The 23,020-nt window shown below is 49.4% G+C and overlaps 9 protein-coding genes across 9 annotated transcripts; 7 read left to right on the top strand and 2 right to left on the bottom strand.

Annotated features, from left to right (window-relative positions):
• Positions 1–556: 556 nt before the first annotated feature.
• On the top strand, positions 557–2,589 carry FPOAC1_001244 (uncharacterized protein; the record flags this gene model as incomplete). The annotated part of the gene is made up of 4 exons (XM_044845849.1): positions 557–1,259; positions 1,311–1,376; positions 1,430–1,944; positions 1,999–2,589. 4 exons carry the CDS (start codon positions 557–559, stop codon positions 2,587–2,589), a joined length of 1,875 nt encoding a protein of 624 aa, XP_044711765.1.
• A 3,547-nt stretch (positions 2,590–6,136) lies between these two features.
• FPOAC1_001243 (uncharacterized protein) lies at positions 6,137–6,778 on the top strand (the record flags this gene model as incomplete). Its single annotated transcript, XM_044845848.1, has 1 exon — positions 6,137–6,778. One exon carries the CDS (start codon positions 6,137–6,139, stop codon positions 6,776–6,778), a length of 642 nt encoding a protein of 213 aa, XP_044711764.1.
• A 587-nt stretch (positions 6,779–7,365) lies between these two features.
• RHP51 (RecA recombinase Rhp51) lies at positions 7,366–8,520 on the top strand (the record flags this gene model as incomplete). Its single annotated transcript, XM_044845847.1, has 3 exons — positions 7,366–7,452; positions 7,512–7,659; positions 7,709–8,520. 3 exons carry the CDS (start codon positions 7,366–7,368, stop codon positions 8,518–8,520), a joined length of 1,047 nt encoding a protein of 348 aa, XP_044711763.1.
• Positions 8,521–8,997: 477 nt separating this feature from the next.
• Positions 8,998–12,581, top strand: FPOAC1_001241 (uncharacterized protein; the record flags this gene model as incomplete). Its single annotated transcript, XM_044845846.1, has 3 exons — positions 8,998–9,631; positions 9,679–11,706; positions 11,755–12,581. The coding sequence occupies 3 exons, from the start codon at positions 8,998–9,000 to the stop codon at positions 12,579–12,581; spliced, it is 3,489 nt and encodes a 1,162-aa protein (XP_044711762.1).
• A 300-nt stretch (positions 12,582–12,881) lies between these two features.
• VPS26 (Vacuolar protein sorting-associated protein 26) lies at positions 12,882–13,980 on the bottom strand (the record flags this gene model as incomplete). Its single annotated transcript, XM_044845845.1, has 3 exons — positions 12,882–13,006; positions 13,069–13,683; positions 13,764–13,980. The coding sequence occupies 3 exons, from the start codon at positions 13,978–13,980 to the stop codon at positions 12,882–12,884; spliced, it is 957 nt and encodes a 318-aa protein (XP_044711761.1).
• A 683-nt stretch (positions 13,981–14,663) lies between these two features.
• Positions 14,664–15,567, top strand: RPL9B (60S ribosomal protein L9B; the record flags this gene model as incomplete). The annotated part of the gene is made up of 3 exons (XM_044845844.1): positions 14,664–14,709; positions 14,970–15,451; positions 15,514–15,567. The coding sequence occupies 3 exons, from the start codon at positions 14,664–14,666 to the stop codon at positions 15,565–15,567; spliced, it is 582 nt and encodes a 193-aa protein (XP_044711760.1).
• An 895-nt stretch (positions 15,568–16,462) lies between these two features.
• Positions 16,463–17,740, bottom strand: FPOAC1_001238 (uncharacterized protein; the record flags this gene model as incomplete). The annotated part of the gene is made up of 2 exons (XM_044845843.1): positions 16,463–16,572; positions 16,627–17,740. 2 exons carry the CDS (start codon positions 17,738–17,740, stop codon positions 16,463–16,465), a joined length of 1,224 nt encoding a protein of 407 aa, XP_044711759.1.
• Positions 17,741–19,296: 1,556 nt separating this feature from the next.
• On the top strand, positions 19,297–20,905 carry FPOAC1_001237 (uncharacterized protein; the record flags this gene model as incomplete). The annotated part of the gene is made up of 3 exons (XM_044845842.1): positions 19,297–19,594; positions 19,716–20,241; positions 20,290–20,905. 3 exons carry the CDS (start codon positions 19,297–19,299, stop codon positions 20,903–20,905), a joined length of 1,440 nt encoding a protein of 479 aa, XP_044711758.1.
• Positions 20,906–21,571: 666 nt separating this feature from the next.
• On the top strand, positions 21,572–22,894 carry FPOAC1_001236 (uncharacterized protein; the record flags this gene model as incomplete). The annotated part of the gene is made up of 1 exon (XM_044845841.1): positions 21,572–22,894. One exon carries the CDS (start codon positions 21,572–21,574, stop codon positions 22,892–22,894), a length of 1,323 nt encoding a protein of 440 aa, XP_044711757.1.
• Positions 22,895–23,020: the final 126 nt, after the last annotated feature.

Here is a 23,020-nt window from a genome sequence, read left to right as displayed (position 1 = left end):
CACTGGTTTCCCCGTGGGTACAACACACGCCTTGCTTCGAACACATCTCCAAGAATTGTTGTTACCACCACCGCCACCCAGCTTCCCAAGAAGTGTATACAAAGGGATAGAGCAATAATCTCATCTCCGTCTTCTCAAGGCCCAAAGTCGTGGGGTCCATACCTGTCCCCCACCTATCGAGCAACATTATCGGCTCTGACACGTTCTCGGCCACAAAATTGCTCGGTATTCCCCTCTCTTTACTTGTTCCCTAGCATTGGTCAGTCACAGCCGTCAAAAGAGGGCTAGACCATTGTTTTTTCCCTCAGCTCAGACCCTGTTCACTTGTAGCTACAGCTAGCAAGTATACCGATTTTCAGTTTGAAACAACACGACTTCTGGTAGGGTTTTTTTGTAAGTGATCTTCCCTCGCAAGACAGCACCAAGGTACGATATCTTCTCTTGAAGTCATATCCTATATAGGATGCTGTTTCGAGTTGGGAGGTTTGCTAATCAACTTGAAACAATAACAGGCCGTCCTGTCACCACTTGAAATCACAACTGCGAAACAACACAAATGGGAGACATAGCTAGCCCCCAAGCCCCAGATATGGGAGCACTCCAGCAGGATGCCGCAAAGGTTGTCCACACAGCGGCACCTAGTGGTCCTCCACCAGCTCAGGGCAAGACGGAAACCAGTCTTGAGCACGAGCTCTCTCCTGTGTCTCAACAGCATCATGCCGCATCTCAGCACGCTTTCGCATCACAGTTCGACATGTCTCAACTCCCTTCAGGTCCTCGACCCGGGCCATACAACATGGCATCCGTGGCCAACGCTCTCCCATCGATGGGCTTCCGACCTGGACAATACCCTCCGAACAGCCAGCAACGGATGAACCCCGCAGGGTCACCGCCAATGATGCAGCACATGTCACAATTCCCTGGACACCCGGCAATCCCAGTTGCTGGGCAGGGTTACTACCTACAACCGCAGATGGCACCATATTATGGGAACCAGATGCCCCAGCCTCAAGCCACAAATCCAATGGTTCAAAGGCAGAACATGGCATATTTCCCAAACCAGATGATGATGGGCCCTCAGCAATCAACTTACTACTATCCCCCCGGCCCCCAGTACCAGCCTCACGCGCAGCCAGTACCAAATGGCATCATCCCTGGTCATTATCCTGGTGGAGGGTCCATGCCCAACGAACCAAGAATCGTGCCGCAACAGGCAGACTATGGAGCAGTTCACCCACAGCCTTACAAGCAGGGACAAGGTAGGGCTGGGAAACAACATCCTATCAAAACTGAGCTAAAGAGAACCTCAGATGGGTCAGAGAGGGAGAGACAACAGAGTGTAGTGCGGGGTCCTCCCAGGAAGCCACGACAGAGTGGTAAGATAATCCCCCTTGATAACCGGTGAGCGTTTACTAAAGCCCCGTATTAGGACACGCGATATGGATTGGCAATCTTCCTCCGCAGACCGATCTTATGAACCTCGTCCACCACGTTTGCAAGGAAACATCAGGATTAGAATCCCTTTTTCTTATCTCCAAAAGCAATTGTGCGTTTGCCAACTTCAAGGACGAAGAAACTTGTAGCGCAGCACAACAGAAATTACACGATTCGAAATTCCAATCGGTTCGCCTTGTCAGCAGGCTACGCAAGAGTACGGTGGAGAGTGCTGCTGGTGTGACAGCCCCGACTGGGCCATCAGTGGCTACGGCAGGTCCCAAGGCTGAACCCGTCTTGGACAAGGCGCAAGTAGAGGTCGAACTGCCGAGCCCAATGGTCGAATCAGCAGTTCCCATCAAGTCCATTATTGCTGGCGATGCTTCATCACAGAAAGATAAATTCTTCATATTAAAGAGTCTGACGATCGAAGACCTCGAATTGAGTGTCAACACAGGTATTTGGGCTACTCAATCGCATAACGAGGACGCATTGAACAATGCGTTCAAGGTATTAACATATACATTCCATCGAGCTCATGCAATAACTAAACGTTCTGGATAGGTTGCTGACAGCGTCTACTTGGTCTTCTCGGCCAACAAATCCGGCGAATACTATGGTTATGCCAGGATGGTATCGCAAATCAACGAGGACCCTGCAGCAGCCATCGAGTTTGCGCCAACGGCCCAGGCGACGAGCGACCTCGACCTCCCAAAAGCCATACCGACCGAAGCGACTGAACAGGCTCCCAAAGGCCGCATAATTGACGATTCCGCCAGGGGTACTATATTTTGGGAAGCTGATCGGGAGGATCAAGAGACACTGTCGGAAGATGAGAGTGAGGCTGAAGTGTCAAGTACCAAGAGTAACGACGGAGAGGGTGGCCCTACTAAGACGTGGGGAAAGCCTTTCAAGTTGGAGTGGTTGTCTACAAGCCGTCTACCATTCTACCGTACCCGGGGGTTGCGCAACCCGTGGAATTCGAATCGCGAGGTCAAAATCGCACGAGACGGAACCGAGCTTGAACCTTCAGTTGGTCGGAGACTCATTGGACTTTTCAACCGCGTGCAGAGTCCAGAGGCTGTGCACCAGGGTGTGCGGGTTCCCATGGTCATGATGCAAAGTTTCGCCCCAGTACGGCCATATGGACGATAAGAGATAGTTTGGACATGAGACAGGTTCTCTAAATGGTAATCTTGGTATTGCCATGTTGCAGTGCTCTTGCAGATGCATTTGCCGAGACGGTAATTCAAAGCTACGACGATATGTTTTGGAATCTATGCAGGGCATTACTGGCATGTTACTACGGATAGGGTCATTCATATTGATTGCAAATGTCACTGTGTGGCAGTTTACGTCTCATTATAATAACCAGCCAATTTCCAACGGTTCCTGGGGTGCGCAAGTGAGGTTGTGGACTAAAATACTACTGACAGTATCATCAAAATGGCCAAAGTTGATTTGATCAGGTCTAGTCTGGTCCAGTCAAGCGGTGGCTTTCTTTTGGATTGTCAGGTACCAGGTGGCAACGGTCAGTCCGGATGGCTTGGTGGTGTTACCCGTTGCTTTCCGTGAGCGGGCCGCTATTCTCATGTCCGAGTTTCCTCGGGGCGTGCCTTTTGACGTTGTATATTTGTTTAGCACGGTAGATTAAAACGATAAGACATTCAACTGAAGTTGGAAGTGTTGTGGCAACGTTGTGGCTGAAGTAAAAGGCACGGTGGGGTGTGTCTTCCAAAGATGGTAAAAGAGCAGCTTACCGAACCAGCATTATTAACTCCGTCGACGCTAGTTGGTCATTTTAATGACCGACAACGACAGGCACACATGGGATGCCACACAAACTACCCAGACTAGTAAGCTGTCGGCCACTCAGTCTTCCGTCCCTTATACTGGGTTTTAGGCTGAGCTGGGCTGGGCATTGACTTTCCGGGGCGGGTGCTCTGACTTGCACTAGCTCCAGAGGCACAGAGCGTCATGGACTACGTCATGTTCTAGACCCTGTTGATCCGACGGGCTAGACCCTGACTTCCGGTTCCAATCCCACCATCTCTTTGAATGTGGGGGTCGGCATTTAACATGATGGCAATCATTCCCATCCCCATGCATGGAGACCCAAATAAGAACCATTGACAAAGTGAATCGGTGATCATACGATGGTCAAGGATGATTCATGACCTTAGATCGAGATACACAATAGTACAATACACGGCCTTTCCTCTCTGTTTCTTCCCGATTCTGTGCAGCTATCCTGTGTCTCTCTACGTCATACAATCGTTGTAGGATTGCCCTCTCAACTCAAATCCACCTCGATGTCACTTCAGACATGGACCTTGGTTTTGCCCAGAACATTCAAGAAAAACGTGGCTTTCATATGTCATTGAAAGCCTTTCTCTTGGTCAATTCAAGATCACAGCTTGATCAAGTTGGAATTCCTGGTTCTTTATTGGTTTGATCTCAGTCAGCATGCGAGTTTTTGACTCCTGTACTCGCACTACCCAGAGAGTTGCTTATCATTTCATTCACTTTCTGCAAATTCAGTTTTCCATTGCCTTGTTCGCCAGGAATCGTCGCTAATTATATGATAATAGCTGAACCGAGTCTATCACGCCGTAACCGTTGCAGTCGAGTCCAGCCTGCTTCAGATCTATTCCTTTCCGATCAATATACCTCGCCGATTTTATACCCAATACAGTCTTTACATCTACATGAGGTTATGTTGATATGGACGTATTGACTAATTTTATTGCGTCCAATTATGTTGCTGGACTCATTAGTTGCTCCAACAAGTTTGTCCATCTGCATTTCGTTCACCACACAACAACCAAGATTACTAGACACCCATCACTACCTATCTATTATATTTCATCAAGTGATGTACAACATTGAGTTATCGAACGAAGCCGTGTTGGGAAATATGGCCTGCCAGTTACATTCATCTTGAGATCTACGAAAGCTATCGTTCGGAGATATGAGTTTGCCAGAATGTCGAGTCCTTCTTCGTATACATCTCACACTATCTTAAAAGCTCCTTCTTCTGATTGTCATGGCGTTTCGAAACGCGGTCTAAGTAGATTTGTCCTTGCCCGTCTGTTACTCCGTCATGGGAAAATGAGTCAGGGAAGTGTAGTGGAAATACACATGGGGAAGACTGCAAGTATCCAAGAGCGTTTTTTTCTATGTGCATGTCTTTCTTCATGTGTATCATACAATTTAAATACATCTTACTTTACGATTTTCCGGATATTCAGCCAGACAACCAAATTCTGGTGTTTATGACATGGAAACTGTTATGTCGTCCTCAATGCCCCTGATTCGATGCTTGCTCCCTCCAATTAATGTTCTTGAGTATTGGTTCTGATTTCGAGTCGTTCTGCTTTTTTTCTCCCTTCCTTTTTCTCTCAACTATCCAAGGTATCTATGCTTCAGCCCTTTGCTTTAGGCAACTGCTAGTATTAGATATGATCCCCCCAAACACAGCATTGTGTTTAGTATGACTCCCAATACCGACAATGATGTCTTCTCTATATTCTACTAACCTTTTGTTCTTTTTTTTTCCAGTTTATATCTCATGACGTTGAGTTTTTTTCTTTTGGTTTGTGTAGAAGAGTGTTCTGACTTTTGGCTCTGTTATGTCTGTTGCGTCACCCCAACGTGATGATGAAACACCAGTATGATATGAGCAGTTACAACATCATATAGACCATTCAGTATAAGTATTAGTATAATTTTATTATTTGTCGAAATCTTTTGATTTAATTTCGTGGACTGCAATGCAGGATGTACAACGTATACATCAGCTCAGTACACTTTAGCAAAGAAAAGAAGTAGATTATCTCTTTGACTAGTGTAACCACATAATACTTCTTAAAACCATGTTGGTGTTCGAAATATAGAAATCAGCCAAGTTGACTCATTAAGTTAGGAATATAATTTTGTTGCAACTAGATACCTATACACTATAAACTTCAAGGTTTCTAGTCACAAAGGGGCATATGGTGCAGGGTAGGACGCAGAATATTATTATGTCAGCAGATATCATGCACGGACCACATTTATAACCTTGGTATGCTCCTATCGTGTACCGTTTTTGTATCAAACATGAAATGGAAAACAGAGAATAAACTACTCAATAAATCACTGACATCAGCTGCTTTAACAATATAGAGCAACTAAAACGGCTCTTGGTAATTCCGAGAAATTTCCTTGATTACCAAGGAAAGAGATCCGATTGTGCATTGCTGTATCCTCACATGGCTGGTATCCCCTGGAACCTTCCACCACAATCCACCAGTTTCTTGTAAGTGCGAGGAGCCAACCGAGTTGGCGATGCCTTGCTTATTCGTATGATTTGATGTCAAGATTACGCTGGAATCATCGCCTGACGACTTTGCCAAATTTCTATGCCCCTCTTTCGTACTCGTGTAATTTCTAGAACCTCTAAGTGGCAGATTTTATCGATCTTTCGCGAAAGGTAAGGAAGACCCCATATCCATCGCATCTTCCACAATTCCAAGTATAAAGCAGGCGTCTCTTCCTCCAAAGCTGGGATTTGTTCTTCATAGCATCAGAGATCAGACACAAACAAGCACAAGGAAACAACACTCACAACAACCACCACTTCAAAACTCTACACAACTCATTCTCAAACACTATCAACTTGAAGCACTTCACTTTTGAACCCATCACCACAACAAACACAATGGCTTTCTTCCCCCGCAACTTCTACAACTCCGACGCCTCCTTCACCCCTCTCTTCCGTCTTCTTGACGACTTCGACAGCTACTCTCGCCAGGGAACCAACGGAAATGGCACTCGCCGCAGCGGCCTTAGCCACTGGCAGCCCAAGTTCGATGTCCGCGAGACTGGAGAGTCCTACGAGCTTCACGGCGAACTCCCCGGCATGAAGAAGTCTGACGTTCACATCGAGTTCACCGAGCCTCAGACTATGCTCATTCGCGGCAAGACCGAACGCACCTACACTGCCGGCACTCCTCCCGCTAGCCTCGTCGAGGGCACTGAAGCCCGAGGCGCTATCGCCGACAACAACGAGGAACACAGCAGCTCCCATCACGCCACTGTCGAGGATGAGGAGCAGGCCAAGGCTCACGAGACCAGCACTGAGGTTACCCACCAGGAACAGTCCCAGGAGGTTGAGAAGAAGCTTGCTGACCAGTCCAAGTACTGGCTCACCGAGCGCAGCTTCGGCGAGTTTTCTCGCAGCTTCAACTTCCCCACTCGTGTAGACCAGGACAACGTCTCTGCTAAATTCAACGATGGTATCCTGAGCATTGTTGTCCCCAAGGCCAAGAAGCACGAGTCTCGACGCATCAACGTTGAGTAAACTCGGCCACACAACAATCAACACAGCACATCTCGATAAGACTCACGATATCGAAGACTAATACTTATCGGGAATACTGATGAATCGTTTTTACGACTTTAACTTGCATGGAAGGGTGTTTTGGAAGTTCATTAGCATGTTCACTATAGGCCAATTTGGCTGTTCGCTCCTTGTACAGTAGCAAATAATAATCCAACCATATAACAAGCAATGCTTTCAAGTCCCATTGACAAAGTGACATATACGAAATTAATTGCTAAGCACAACTATTACTACCTACCTACCTACCTACTACTCATTGAATGGGCTCACTTATTAATGCTGCTCCATCACTCAACCACTTCTTTCTACAAATGAGCAGCCTACCTAGGCGATGTGGGTCATCGCAGAGTCATCAATACACGTGACCTGGCGTACAATGGTGGCGCTGTTGCCTCCCACTAGACGCGTCCCGCCGCGCTCTCACTTAACCCTCCCCCCCCTTCTTTTCCTCTGGACTCATTTTTCTCATCCTCTTCACTCCAAACCTGACAGTGAATTCTTTCTTTTTTGCTACCTCCATCTGTTAGAATATACTTGGAGTCGAAATGAGTCAGGAATACGACGAGGCTCAAATGGGCGAGGAAGGCGGCATGCCCGGCCCCGGTGCCCCAACACCACTATTCGCTCTCGAGGTAAGTTTCTTACGCAGTGAAGTACTGTTGCGCTGTAGGTTGACATTGTCAATTTTAAGGGAATCGCTGGCTTGACGAAGCGAGACATTCAGCTTGTTGTTGATGGAGGTTACAATACCGTGGAGTCGGTGGCTTACACACCACGACGAGTGCTGGAACAGATCAAGGGTATCTCTGAGCAGAAGGCGACCAAGATCCTTGCTGAAGGTACGTGGAATGAATTCGCTATTAAAAAAAAATACTAATGATAGAACAGCTTCCAAACTTGTTCCAATGGGCTTTACTACCGCCACAGAGATGCACCAACGCCGCAGCGAACTCATCTCCATTACCACAGGATCCAAGAACCTTGATACCCTTCTTGCAGGCGGTATCGAAACTGGCTCAGTCACGGAGCTGTTTGGTGAATTCAGAACAGGAAAAAGTCAAATTTGTCATACACTCGCTGTAACCTGTCAGTTGCCTTTTGATATGGGCGGTGGCGAGGGAAAGTGCATGTATATCGACACTGAAGGCACATTTCGACCTGTTCGATTGCTAGGAGTGGCCAACCGATTTGGTCTCTCAGGCGAAGAAGTCCTGGACAATGTTGCATACGCCCGCGCTTACAACTCTGATCATCAACTTCAATTGCTTAACCAGGCTGCCGCAATGATGTGCGAGACCCGGTTCTCCCTACTTATCGTTGACAGCGCGACATCACTATACAGAACAGACTTTTGTGGTCGTGGCGAACTCTCAAATCGACAGACTCATTTGGCCAAGTTCATGAGGACACTTCAGCGGCTGGCAGATGAATTCGGTATTGCAGTGGTCATTACAAATCAAGTCGTGGCTCAAGTCGATGGCGGTCCAAGCGCCATGTTTAACCCCGACCCAAAGAAGCCTATTGGCGGTAACATTATTGCTCATGCCAGTACGACAAGAATCAGTCTCAAGAAGGGTCGAGCTGAGACTCGTATCGCCAAAATCTACGACAGCCCTTGCCTGCCAGAGAGTGATACCCTATTTGCCATTGGCGAGGAAGGTATTGGCGACCCAGCGCCCAAGGACATGGAGAAGGATTAATCATGATGGACGATTTATGTTTGTACAAGCGCTGGAGTATATTGTGATGATTATTTGCATGATCTTGTTGGCGCAGATTCCAATGGCTGTTTCATGGAGTGGCATTTTTGGAATGATGGCGCTGTTATAGAAATGGGTATGGGCTACGAAAATGATAAATTAATGTAGTATTGAGTTTTTTAATCCAGATAACTACCACAACATTTTTTTCAACGTATAATAAAACAAAGACAATCATCTGTTATTAATACCTACCTAGGTAGGTAGTATCTAACAACATTCGTGACTCAGTGATCCAGAGCTGATTGCCTTTTTCGGTTAGCGCGGTCGCGATAACGAGTTCCACCTCAGAATTTCTGCTAGGCAACGCGACCGCACTTCGCTCGCCAGAGTCTAACATTTGCGACCATCACATTCACGACATCGCCCAGCCCACGATACCACCTCGTCACGATCCATCCGATTTATGGGGGCGAAATGGATTCAGGTGATACCCAATATGTCTTCAAAGAGACACGAGTAAATCTCGACCCTCCGACGACGTCCTCTGTTGTTACGATCCGAGTACCCTCAAACTCGATACATGGCCGAAATCATCGCAAAGCGGCAGGAGAAAACAGTTTGGAGGATGAGACATCATTTCGAGTGAAGAACCTGGCCAGCTCTTCATCCATCTACCACCGAATATGGCACGACACACCCCGTAGTTTCCTCTGGCGAATTCTCGAGGAGGGTACACTACTCAGCATCCGGGCTGTCGATGTTTGCAAGAAAACACAAGCCGCCGAGTTTCCTCTGTTCTTGAACTTCCATTTTTCTGTTCCAATTCAGCCAGGATGTGTGGCATTCTCGGACCACGAAGAGCACGACTCGCTTTGTGTTTTTGTACTCGATCAGGCATACCAACTATACAGCTTCCATCTTCGACCAGATCTGTTCAGAAAGAGATCGGCCATCGATGCTGGGCTTTCTGATTTGGGCAAGGTCCAGGCGCCAGCGGGATTGGGTTTCAAGCATCCACACCGTATGGTTGCTGTGAATGCGGAGACACTACTGGTGACGGTGAATGATGGAGGAATGATCAGGCTGGATAAAACCAAGGCCAATGATTGTGAGTTATAGCGAGATCGGCGAAGGACCGTGTGCTAATATCTACAGTATCGTCGAATGTCTGGAAGGAATCGTTCTTCAACGTGCAGGGATGGGCGCAGAACCTCCGAAGTCTTCTTCCCTTCCAGGGAAAGCACACAATCAAGCACGGCAAGATCAACATGGAGTACAGCTCGGCCACATCGATTCAAGTCACCAGCCTTGGATTAGAGGACTGCCTCTTCGCCATCACCGTCTGTCTCGATCACAGAATGCGAATTTGGAACATTAACGATGGCCAGATTCTGTACACAAGCGATATCCTGAACGCCGAGAGGAACCCCCAGGAGATTGGTAAATGGGCTATTGACCCATCACAAACAAATCTTGTGCAGGTTGTAGGCCGGAATCGTGGTAGTAGGGTTTGCGCAACGTTCTCGCCCATCGGCGCCGGAGAGTTTAAGTTCTGGAAGATCACAGCAAAGGATGCGTTCAGCGTCGTTGTTGAAGATATCTTCCCAAAGAACTCACTGGTTCCAGTCACGCCATCCTCTTCCGATGTATGGACCCTCGCTGACTTTGTTCTATCTTGTCCCGCCGAGAGCGCTATTCAACTTTGGACCCTATGGAAGAACAACATGACGTACAGGGTGCAGAGGCTCGAAGTGGACCGTAAGAATATCTCGCAGAGCTGGCAGGATAACTGGGATGGCGTTTATGCAGACAACTTGATCCAGGCCGCCGATGGATCTGGCCCTTCCGATCCAACAGATGTCACCGAGAAGTGGCTTCAACTCATTTTGAAGCCTGGTCAATTTACGAAATCGACCCTCGAGGCAGCATTGTCGATCTATGAGCGAGGCTTTGGAAAATCAAAGGAGGCCGGAAAGGGTCGAGGGCTCGCCGAGGCGATCTGCTCGATATTGGGATCAACTGCAACACTAGATCGGGGTTCTTCGGGCACGATGGAATACGAAACCTTTCGTGCATCGAGTGAGGCTCAGTGGCTGAGGTTCTACCGTCTTTTGCTTGAATTGGATAAGCAACGGGGAGAAGCACTTGGACTAACCCTCGACCCCCACACAGGCCTGACTTGGGTTGTCTGCGCCGACTTTCTCTCAGCCATCCGGGAATGCAATAGCCTGGAGCGGCTGTACTACAACCTACCCTCGCCCGAACAAGACCAGCTGGCTCAAGCGACCCTTATCGGGTCGGGCCTGACATTTGTGGAAGGATTCCCCGAATATTTGATGCAATCTTGCCAGGCCGCACTCCGACCTGAGCTGTTTGAAGATTCGTCCAAAACTGATCTCGAACGTATTCAGTATTTCTCAGACAAGTCTGGCTTCTGGCGAGGAATTACTGATGAGGACTGCAACCAAGTTGTTGATGTCCTCGGCCAAAACTTCAGCACAGTAACGGACGACCTTTACACCGACGTGATGAACCTCATTTCTGCACCTGAAGAGGCTAAAACACGTAACCTGCGCCAGCCTCTCACCGACTTTGGAAAGAAGCTGGTTGTGAAAGCTGTCCAAGACAGTATTGAGTTGCAGTGGAGGGTGTACTTTAGCCAGTTGATTCTTCTCGTCCACATGGAATTTGAGTTCGACAATGAGGCGGATATCCTTCATAACCGAGTTGACGTTGGTAATGTTTTTAGACAGCTTATTGCGGCTCTAAGACGATTGGAGCTGTTGAAGTGGCTCGCCCAGACCGAACTCACATTGCCCAGCATCCGAGAAAAGAGCGAGAACGGCACCGTTTCGAGAAAAACTGTCGAAGATGCTCAGTGCGTAACAGCACTGGAGGCGAATGTCGGCCACCTACTTGGTTTCGCCGACAAGGGTATACCCCTTGCTACTGACATTACTGACCTGGTCACCAACCTGTGTGCTCCCGATAGCGATATCGAGGTTTCCCCATCATTAATCCAGTGCTTCCTCATAAAGCGGGAGAGGGCTGATCTGGCTCTGGATATTGCACCTTTCTGCGATCAAAATCCTTTCTCAACATACGTTCAAGGTCGCCTGCAGCTGGCCTTGAAGGACTTTAATACCGCTGCTATTTACTTCAGAAAGGCAGCCATTGGGATGAGTGAGTCAACTACTGGTGCCACGCTGATATCAGCTAACGACTTGTTAGGCACGGAAAACCTCGAAAGTGATCGCCACAGCAGCGGCTTGCTTGATGATACTGAGTGGAACCTGCTCAACCACGGCCCTGCAAAGTACTACTCGCACATCGTCGCCTTGTTCGAGAGGCAAAAGGCTTACTCCTATGTGATCGAGTTCGCTCGGCTCGCTATGCAGTTTCTTGGCTCCAAGCAAGATGCCATGTTCACTAAGACTGACATGCAAAGCCGCTTGTTCAACGCTGCAGTCGCGACGTCTCAGTTTGACCTCGCCCACACAACGCTTGTGTCAATCAAGGATCAGGCAATGAAGATCTCAAACCTGCGCAAGCTGGTCGACAGGATGTGCGCGACTTATCACAATATTGAGCTTGTGTCTATGCCATTCCCCGGTCTGCAACAGGAAGTCGACGACATCTTGTCGCAGAAGACAAGGGCGACACTAGATATCATAGAAGGATTCCCCTACCATCAGGTTCTCTACTCATGGCGAATCAAGCACAACAACTACCGCGGCGCTGCATCCGTCGTACTGGACCGAATTCACAAACTACGAAGCGCTGGAGAAGGCGATGAGGCCACGGGAGAGGACATCCTTGATACTCCCGTGACCAGACAGTACTTACTGCTCATCAATGCCCTCAGCTGTGTGGATTCCAAGCAGGCTTGGATTTATGATGAAACCCCAGCTGGCTATGGCCAGAAAGACGCAGTAAAGCGCAAGGTGGTTTCACTGGCGGATATCAGGAAGCAGTACCAAGATGAGCTAGACCGAATCACGGCGATTCACAACAACCAGTTCGGCTTTGAGGCGGACGACGTTATGGAAATTTCATGAGCGCAGAGTTAGGACAGGCCAGGCCACTTCATGTAGACTAGGGGGGGTGTATTCTTTGAAAATTCGGAGGGGCGCGATACCTCGGACATGTCATACTTATTGGGAACCATCATATTGTGGAATTGATTAATTTGTTTCGAGGATGGTTTGTTTTTAAACGAAAAATAAAGAACTACAAATCTTCCATCATCTTGCTCTTCCCGTCTTGAAACCCGAAACGCCAGGACCGATGCTTAAAAGACGCGCATTAAGCTGATTGTGAATATACATCAGACCAACAGCCAGGTTTTGTTTCTGTTTTTATGCCTGTGCGGTTACCGCCTTGTTCTCGGGTAGTGATGAGGTACCAGCGTTTAAAACAGGAGCCGCGTCAGGGGCTTGACGGTACAGAATAATCTCTGACTGCTTGAAGTATCGTCGAGCATCTACGAATTGGTTAGTTGGGCGGGGTTTGAGATGAGGCGAGGTGAACTAGGGATTGACCAACCTTCGTCGATAAGGACTAAGCTGAGATAATAACGGGTGGAGAACTTCTTGTTGACATCGCGGAAAGTGGGTGTCAGATCAAAACCTCCGAGGAACAGTCGGATAGGGATTGTCTCTCCTCGCGATGGCGAACCGTCCATGATCTCGAAGCGCACCAATGTCTCGCTTTCGTTATACTGGTTAGGCGCAGCACCTGTTGTCTCTCTCCTGATGATGGACAGCTCCATGTGCTTGATTTTTAGGCGGACGAGCAGGAAATAAATGCGGCCGACAATAACATCCTTGAGATGGTACTTGCTCTTGCTATACTCGAACTCAATATGCAGACAGTCCTCGATACCAACGTCCATCTTGATGCTGCTGTTCATCTCGGGAGGAATACGATAGCTGTAAACCCAGATGTCCTTCTCGCGGATGACGTCGGCCATGCGGCGCGAGACTGTGACGCGGACGAAATAGCGCAGCTTGACATTGATTCCATTGTATGATTCGTACTGCTTCTCGACGTTCTTAAAGTTGAAGTCGAAGGTCTGGGGGTGCTGAAGCTCGCCAGGTGCAGCAAGCTCTTGGTTCAGGGACAGGAATTCGTAATGGTTACCACGGTCAAAGAACATCTCTATGCGACGCATCAATCAGTATCTTGAGTATTGGCGAAGCGCAGGGGAGCCTGGTGGTGTAAAGGGGTTGGTTGCGTACCTATCGTGCCGATGAATTGGACCTTGATACCAGTATGCTCAAGCCTCTTACCATCCTTGGGACGAACAGTAACGGCGCCCTTAACAGACTCGCCATCCATAAAGAGGGGTGCCTTCTCGCGACGGTTCTTGTCAAGCTTAACATCGACCATGGAACGGTCATCGGTGTCGTCGAGGACAACGTCAATATCGACGGGAGTCGCGAAGAAGTACGACATGGCGGGCGAGCTGAAATTGACTCTTCCTGCCTTTTACTTTGGTTGTCAGGCGATGTCGTGAGGTAAGGCTGAGGCTGCTGGCGCGAGCTTCGCTTCGCTTGGTGATAGTGGGATGGCTGGGCTGCTGGTCTGAGCTGGGTTGTTGGTGAGGACGTCGGAGGTCGGCGGCGCTGACGTATCGGCCGGGGGAGACAGGGGACCGATCAAGACCCACCCGAGCTTGCCGTGAAATGAGACTTTGGTTAATACCTTAGTAGAGAGTGGGATATGACTTTGCAAGGACAAATAGCTTGTGAGATGGCGACAGAACTGTATGTTATTAACGATAGGTGCGATCGGCAGTGTGACTATCTACCCAGTGTCTATTTACATAATGTATCTGCCTTCATATTCTCATCAATTTACAGAAAACATCTTTGTCAAAACCAAGTCTTGTTGATAGAAGTATTTGATTGGCTCAAAGGATAACGACTCGGCATCACGTGCCAAGTCACGTATTTTGGTGGGCAGCAATTACTAGTGCGGTCGGTTGCTCTTTCCCCACTACAATTGCCCTCACGTGGGAAAGAGCGAGCCCTACCTCTGGCACTTACCTGGAACTTTTCCTGCCCACAGATTCCCAAAAATTCGCGGACGGCTCTAGATACCCTCAACCCCCGACATCAACACTCACAGCCGGCAGGATGAAGTACATTCACTCCCAGGAGCTTCTCGAGATCCCTGAGGGGGGTACGTTGCGCCCGTTTTCCTTTTATTCCTGATTATTTCGTCGCCGCTCGCTCGAATATCCCCGAAATCAAGGTTACTGGAGTCTGCCCGCGATTGAAAGCTGCGCACAAACAACGTCAAGGCGAAATGCAATGCGTTCTCGCAGCGGAAGCTTCTGTATCATTTTTTTCCTCTGGGGGAATTGTTCACGGGCAGGGCCGAAAATGGAGGGAAATATTAACTCGAAAGATCCGAAATGCTGACTCGTCTTGTGTTTATAGTCAAGGTTGCCATTAAGTCGCGAATTGTCACCGTCGAGGGTCCCCGCGGCAAGCTGGTCAAGGATCTCAGCCACTTGGCCGTCAACTTCACCAGCACCAAGAAGAACCAGATCTCCATCGAGATCCACCACGGTGTCCGCAAGAATGTCGCTACCCTCCGAACTGTCCGAACCCTCATCAACAACCTGATCATTGGTGTCACCAAGGGTTTCAAGTACAAGATGCGATACGTCTACGCCCATTTCCCCATCAACGTCAACGTCTCCCAGAACTCCGAGACCAACTTGTACGAGGTTGAGATCCGAAACTTCATCGGCGAGAAGCTCGTCCGCCGAATTGTCATGCACCCCGGTGTTGATGTTGAGGCTTCCACCACCCAGAAGGATGAGCTCGTCCTCTCTGGTAACTCTCTCGAGAACGTTTCGCAAAGTGCTGCCGATATCCAGCAGATCTGCCGGGTGCGAAACAAGGATATCCGAAAGGTAAGACGACTTGCTCAACGCTTGATTTTGTTTCGTGGATATGCTAACCCAGTCATTTGTAGTTCTTGGATGGTCTGTACGTCTCCGAGAAGGGCAACGTTGTCCAGGACGAATAAACGCGAACACGGACACGGATCTTGTTTCTTTTGCGTTTCTGGGTCTCAGGAGTGGCGAAGGTTCATCTTGCATGTCATGTAGCAAAAAGAAAGGGCTACAAAACAAATTTCAAAAAGCAAAGAGATGATGACTCTGGTGCCGACCAAACACTTGAATCTCGCCAGCGAATCGTGTATGTGACCATTTAAGGAGCGAAAAGGGCCGGTTTTAGACGAGGGTTCTGGGGGTTTTGCGATAAGACAAAAAAAGGCGTTTTTAATCATTCTAATGCGCATGACCTGCCTCGGAACACCAACCACTCCGGTCCATAGTGAGGTCTGAGAAGTGAATCCGATCAACGATAAGACGAGTTAACGCAGCACAAACCTAAGTCACCCATAGCACGGCACTTGGTATTCACACAAATTGGTACTTTGGGTCAAAAATTGCATGTGAAAAAACAATGAGGCTCGTGTTTCCATTAAGACGTGCCTCATGACGAGTATATTCATTTTTTGTATCAAACTCGTAATTTTCCTTCTTGGTCTTCATAACCAGTCATTTCTCTTCTAAACTTTCCTTGCGTGACGTTATCTCTTTGAAAATAAAACAATACAAAACGACATTAACCATCCGTAAATGCGTGAGTAACATAAAAATGTCTGATGAAAACAGAGTGGGTTGCGGGATGGGATGAGGGGAAAGTCAAATGAGACGGTGTAAAAAATTGGGTGGAGAAAAGACCATTACGTGAGTAACCAGAAACGCCGGCAGCCTTATGATCAAAAGCAGAAGTCGAGCAGAGACAACATGCGAGCTCGAATCCCTCATGTCAGATGAGGAGACATGTACAAAATAGTGTGTATATGTGAGACGAATGGGATGAAATGGGCGAGAAACGGGGATTTAAGTGTTTCATCGCCTGCTGTCACGAGAGTAGTACGACCTTGCTCGACTGCCTGCTCGACTGTCTCTCGCCGTGCGACGAGTGCGGTTTGTTCGTCCACCGGAACTTGAGCTGCCTGCTGTTACAGTTAGTACGAGGAAGCAATCATAAATGTGTCACATGAGGGACTTACTGGGACTGGTGTAGTCACTGTATGAGTAGTAAGAGTCGCTGTATCGCGATCGTGAGGATCCGCGGGATGATCGCGCTGGCTTGGTGCTCGCAGGTCTCTTGTCCTTCTTAAGGTTGAGGAGAGCCAGGAGCGTGGCCGCGAGACCAGCGATACCGAGCCACTTCTTGCCATCGGACTTCTTCTCACGGCGATCACCGGCAGAAGAAGGGGAACCGCCCTTTTTACCGCCGAAACCAAACCAACCCTTGTGTCGGGGTCGGCGGGAGTGGGCAGAAGCAGAAGCAGGGGGTCGGCTTCCGTGTCGAGAGTATCGCTCCTCGTAGACGTCGACTCGCTCGCGGCTTTCCTTGTCCTTGTCCTTCTTGCCAAAGAGAGCGACCCAGAGCCCGCGGGCAATGCAACAGAAGCAAAGAAGCAGGAGCAGTGCTACACCGGCGATAACACCAATGACGATACCAGCAATAGCACCGGCACTCAAACCTCCTCCGCCAGTACCGCTCTCGCCAGCGGCAGCCTCATCACTTGTTTCAGTTGCTGTGGCTTCGGCGTCGGTCTCGGTCGCAGTACCAGACTCGCTCTCAGTGGGTGCCCCGCTGTTAACGATGGTGGTGGTACCAGTGACTCGGTAGGGGGCCGAGTATTGGGTGGTGAGCTTTCCATCGCTGGTGATGACAACGGCGGTGGGCGCATCGTAACCAGGCTTTGCCGAGCACTGACCCTTGTAGGCGCAAGTCTGCCAGCCAGCGCAGCAGATCTCACCGCATTGCTCCTGCTCGTCATTCTTGGGCACACAATCAACACCCTTGGTTGGCTCTGGCGCAGGTTCCCAACGGGTCATGAGTGTGCTGGTGTAAGTCCTGGTCTCTGTCCAGGTGGTAGTATAGTCGCCAACCCAGCCTCCCTTTGCAGCGACACATTTTGCGACTCCGTCGGAGGTCTCGCAGGTCTCGCCAGAGCCGCAGCAGTATTGATTGTCGGAACCGCAGTATGAGTCGCAGTCTCGGCGCATGAGGTATGAGTAGCCAGCATCATGGAGATTATCTCTAGGTACCGGGCCAGCAGAGCAAAGAGCTGCGACAGCGAGAAGCAGCAGAGGCTGCGTCACTGAACGCATTGTAACGATTTTTGCTGAGGTGATGATTGTCGCTGTTTTGAAGTATTGAGACTGGCGCAGTGCCGAAGTCGGGAACGTTGTTTGAATCCAATATCAGTCAAAGGTTGTGCTTGTTTCGAATTTGAGTTTGAGGGCACAGCGTTGTGGTGAGCTTTTTCCTGATAAAAGCCGAAACTACTAAGTTGCGAGATTTTACTGAGCTTCTTTCCGTGTGAGACAACTGAGGAATGCGGTAGAAGCGGTTGTAGCGGGGTGAGCGTTGTTGGGTGGCCGAGACTTTTGCGTTCAACTATAATAAATGGAGGTGAGAGCGAAAGTGAAGCTGAAGGTTTTGTGAGAGATGAGATGAGGTGAGAAGAGAAAGAAAGTATCCCAAGTTCTCAGTGAGCGAAAGGGTTAGTGAGTCAGTCGATTACAAGCAGGAAAAATGGAAAGAGACAAGAAACTGCAACTTTGAGTTCTGGGCGCTGCACCAAGAGTTTTAAGCGGCTGGTGGTGGGCAGCGACGAAGGCCTCTCTTGCGTCCCAACCTCCTACTTAGACGTTGGGACTTATACCAGCCTCTTTGATTTTCCAAGATGGGGAACTTGATACAGGCGGAAGAAGGGGACCTGATCCACACGACGACGAATCAGTTCAAATTTGATGCAACGGTTTTTTCTAGGGAGGAAAAAGACTCTACCCTTTTGGTTGCTTGTTTTGCGGTCAATTCATTCTTTGCTATCGGTCAAGATGCAGACTTGGTGTTGGACAGTAGGCGAGCGATGCAATGCACCTCACTCCATGGCGGGGTTGCCAACTCATAATACCTCCTCAATACGCTGACAGTGCTCGCTCACTGGACAACGACGGATCGATAGCAGTCCAAGTCCCCTGTAATCCATCCAGTTCGGCCCTGGAGCTAATAGTCCACCTGCAGATTTAGGCCAGACCGGATGAATGTCATCACCACTTACACGCCCAGGGCCACCCCAGAATAGATCGCGACTCAATCAGGGCAACCGAGCGATTCTCTTTGCATGATGCAGATTCTAATTAAACTGGTCAGGGGCAAAGGACTTTAGTTAATTCGTTTTATTGGCGCTTTGCTAAAGTGCTGTGACCATTCGACAGGGAAACGAAACTCGGAGGCTGGGAGCGCGTTTTCAGGGATTAATTCCACGTCGGTCTGGACTTGGACTTAGTGGTGTCGTCAGGTTGGGGAACTTGGTCTTGAGAAGACCAGGACCAGGACCAGGATCAGGATCAGGAGAAGTTGGGTAGGTAGCCACATGTCGTGCGCCACACATGGAGCTTCAAGATGTGGCACGCTTGGCGTGGCTACCCGATAAGCTCCAAGGTTAGGTGGGTGCTAGACTTGGAAGCTTGCTGCTACCTATGCCCTGTGACGCTCCGCGCGGTTCAAGTTGGTTGCATCACCAACGACCTCATCTCATCAGCTTCTCCATCCCCCTCCATCGCTGTTTCCCTTCTTCCGACCCCGCATCCTAGAATTACCTTACCTGGTTCATACTTATAACGATCCGCTTGCTGTTCGCAGCTGCGACGCTGTAATCATGTCCCTCGACCCGCCGACGTACCTGGCCTCTCTTCAGAGCAACATCCGTCAGCGACCTATTCCTTGGGATGGTGCTGTCAGGGCCGGCACCCTCACCGAAGAGCAGTATGCGAAAATTCGAGCTGTAGATAAGGCAAAGAAGCCCGAGCAAAGAAAGGAGATTGTTTCGGGGGACATTGATGGATACCGCGTCTTGTTTGTTGGCGATGAAGGAAAGACGAGTGTCCTCGAGACGGCAGGAAAACATGCGAACGTGATCCAGTACATCCTCGTTTTACTTGGCGACCTTCTTGAGGGTAAGAACGATCTCTCGGAATGTTTGCGGTATACGGAAGTAGTGATGCAAATATCTACTTCCTCAGCCGCATGTTTCATCATAACCAGATCGCCAAAGCTAACATGAACCTTTCCGCGCAGCTGTTCCATCCTTAGCCAAAGCTCTCTTCAAGACAAAGGAACCTTACCGACATTTTTTGCCTCTACTTAACTCGACCAATGCCGAGGATCCTATTCCATTGCTTACAGCGCATGCGCTTACCACTCTCATGGCTCTTGCTCGAGATGAGTCGCGATCGACACTCCAGGCTTTGCCTGTGATCTTCACCTACCTCTCCGGCTTGGCCAAGAGCAATGATGCTGGTCTACAAGATATTGCTGTGCAAGAGTACTCCGGTCTCCTCTTTGGACATGCCGCAAGGGAGCAGTTTTGGAACCAACGAAGCGAGACAATTGCGCCTCTTATCAAGATCCTCCAGACCGCTGCCAATATTGGAAACGGTGGGAGCTCTTCTGCTAGTCTGTGGAGCGGCAACACAGGTACCCCATCTGCTGGCTTTGGAGGCTCCCTGGGCGGAGGTGTTGGACTTCAGCTTCTCTACCATGCCCTCCTTGTTATCTGGCAGATAAGCTTCGAAGCTGAGGAGATTGGCGATGACCTTAATGAGTAAGTGCTTGTGAATGCGAGACGTGACGCACAACTAACACTATGCAGCGAGTACGATATCGTTCTGCTTTATACTCATCTTCTACGACTATCACCCAAGGAGAAGACGACTCGATTGATTCTTTCCACACTCTACAACCTCCTCGACAAGAACCAAAAATCACTTCTGCCCACCGCGGTTCTAGCTCGCCTTCCTGCTCTCCTCGAGAACATCAGCGGCCGCCACTTGACTGACCCTGACCTACTGGAGGATCTGTCCAAGCTTAAGGAAATGCTCGAGGAATACACCAAGACCAAGACTACTTTCGACGAGTATATCGCCGAGGTTCAATCTGGTCATCTTCGATGGTCACCCCCTCACCGAAACACAGTCTTTTGGGCTGAGAATGCCCGCAAGATTCTCGAGTTTGAGAACGGAACGATTCCACGAAAGCTGGCCGAGATCATGCAACAGCCCTGGGACAACGACAAGCAGGTTCTCGCCATTGCTTGTAATGATGTTGGATGTCTGGTGAAGGAGGTTCCTGAGAAGAGATACCAGCTAGAGAAGGTAGGCCTCAAGAGAAGGATTATGGAGCTCATGCAGTCAGATGATGAGAACGTACGATGGGAGAGTCTCCGAGCGTTGGGAGGCTGGTTGAAGTACAGTTTTGAGCAACAGTAAAGGAGACTGTTACGAAGGTCTAGAATGGTTTTTTTTTTGTCTCTCGCAGCATCTTGTTTACCACAGAAGCGACTTGATGTCGTCAAGTAAGGGTCAGAGCAGGTCAGCTCCAAGTTGGCGAGCTTAGAGGGTCACGCTAGACAACGAGCTGCGGAAGAGAAGCATCAGCTTGTAATGGCATACTTTTGAGTTATTGGTAGTCGCAGCACTTCAGCTACTACATCGTGCGTAAGAATGAAGCTTTTAACACATGAAAGTTGGGTTTTCGTTAGGTGTTATCGCTTATGACAATCATGATATTTGCCGCGGTGGATTTACTTCCCCAAGTTTAGGTCCATAAGTTTCTAGGTCCCCTCATTGTCGGGCCTCGGAGGGCGTTCCGGGGGGTCCGGGGTCGGTTTTCGGAGGTGTAGGCCGTGGTGACTCGGTGACAACCCCACCAGAGTCAAGCAGTCAATTGGCTTACTTGGTTTGGGTGACTTGCATGATAAGTAAAGTGAATGGTTACTGTCTGTACTGTACTCGCCTTTAAGCGCCCCCCTTCTGTTGTTTTTGTAGTTTAGACTTGTTCTACAGACTTCTTCTCTTCCTTCTTCTTCACTTTCTATTCCCTAATCAGTTGACTCTCCTCATCACTTACACTTAATTCCGTCAATTGAATACATCATGAAGAGCCTCAGCTTAGCCGCGAGGGCTGGTCCCCGTATTCTATCATCTACCACCGCGCGACCTACGTCACTTGCCGCCCTGAGAGTGTCGCAACAGAGCGTGCGATGTGCTTCTGGGGGCTCCTCTTCTGATCTCAAGAAGACTCCTCTATACGATTTCCACATCGCTAATGGTGGAAAGTTGGTTCCCTTTGCCGGCTATTCACTTCCCGTGCAGTACTCGGGCCTCTCCCTCGCTCAATCTCACCACTTCACCCGCGAGCATGCCTCTCTCTTTGACGTGAGCCACATGGTTCAGCACATCTTCAAGGGCAAGGACGCAGCTGCTTTTCTTGAGAAAGTGACACCCTCGGATTGGACAAACCAGGGTAGCATGCAGAGCAAGCTGACGACTTTCCTGTGGCCTGGTACTGGAGGTATTGTGGACGACTCAGTTGTCACCAGAATTGGCGAGGATACTTATTACGTTGTTACCAACGGTGCCTGTCTCGATAAGGACACCAAGTACATTGATGAGCAACTTGGCAAGTTCGGCGGCGATGTCCAGTGGACTCGTCTCGACAACTCTGGCCTCGTTGCCCTACAGGGTCCCCAGAGTGCCGAAGTCCTCAATGAAGTCCTCGCCAGTGACGTTGATCTCACAAAGCTCTACTTTGGTAATGCTGTCTGGGCTGAGCTTAAGCTCTCCGACGGCAGCAAGACTCACCCCGTCCTCATCAGCCGTGGTGGATACACAGGAGAGGATGGTTTCGAGATTTCTTTCAACGGCAAGGATTACCCGGCCTTTGAGACAACGACGCCTGCTATCCAGTCTCTTCTCAGCAAGGCTGGCCCTGAGCGCCTGCAACTTGCTGGTCTCGGTGCTCGTGACTCTCTCCGCCTCGAGGCTGGCATGTGTCTCTACGGCCACGACCTCGACGACACCACAACACCAGTCGAGGCCGGCCTGAGCTGGATCATTCCCCCTGCCCGACGCGAATCCGGTGGCTTCCACGGCGCGGAAACCATCATCCCCCAACTTACACCAAAGAGCAAGGGCGGATCTGGAGTCGAGCGACGCCGCATCGGCCTCTACGTTGACGGAGCTCCCGCTCGGGAGGGCGCCGAAATCCACAAGGACGGCGAGAACATCGGAGTCATCACCAGTGGCGTGCCCAGCCCTACGCTCGGCAAGAATATCGCCATGGGCTACATCAAGAGCGGCAACCAAAAGGCTGGCACCGAGGTGGACGTTGTTGTCCGAGGAAAGGCACGCAAGGGCACCGTAACCAAGATGCCTTTTATCCAAACCAAGTACTGGAAGGGCACTGCGCCTGCTTAAAAGGGAGAAAATGTGTTGGTGCGTCAAAGCGAGTTAAATGATTAAATGCGTGGATGATATCTGGGGAACGAATTCAACATGGGACACTTTGGAGTCTATTGATTATGAATATCTTATTATTATTAG

This window comes from Fusarium poae, chromosome 1, assembly GCF_019609905.1.
Source record: "Fusarium poae strain DAOMC 252244 chromosome 1, whole genome shotgun sequence".
In the NCBI taxonomy this organism is placed as follows: domain Eukaryota; kingdom Fungi; phylum Ascomycota; class Sordariomycetes; order Hypocreales; family Nectriaceae; genus Fusarium; species Fusarium poae.
Note: the sequence above shows the minus strand (reverse complement) of the source record. Positions and strands in the feature narration are given on the sequence as shown.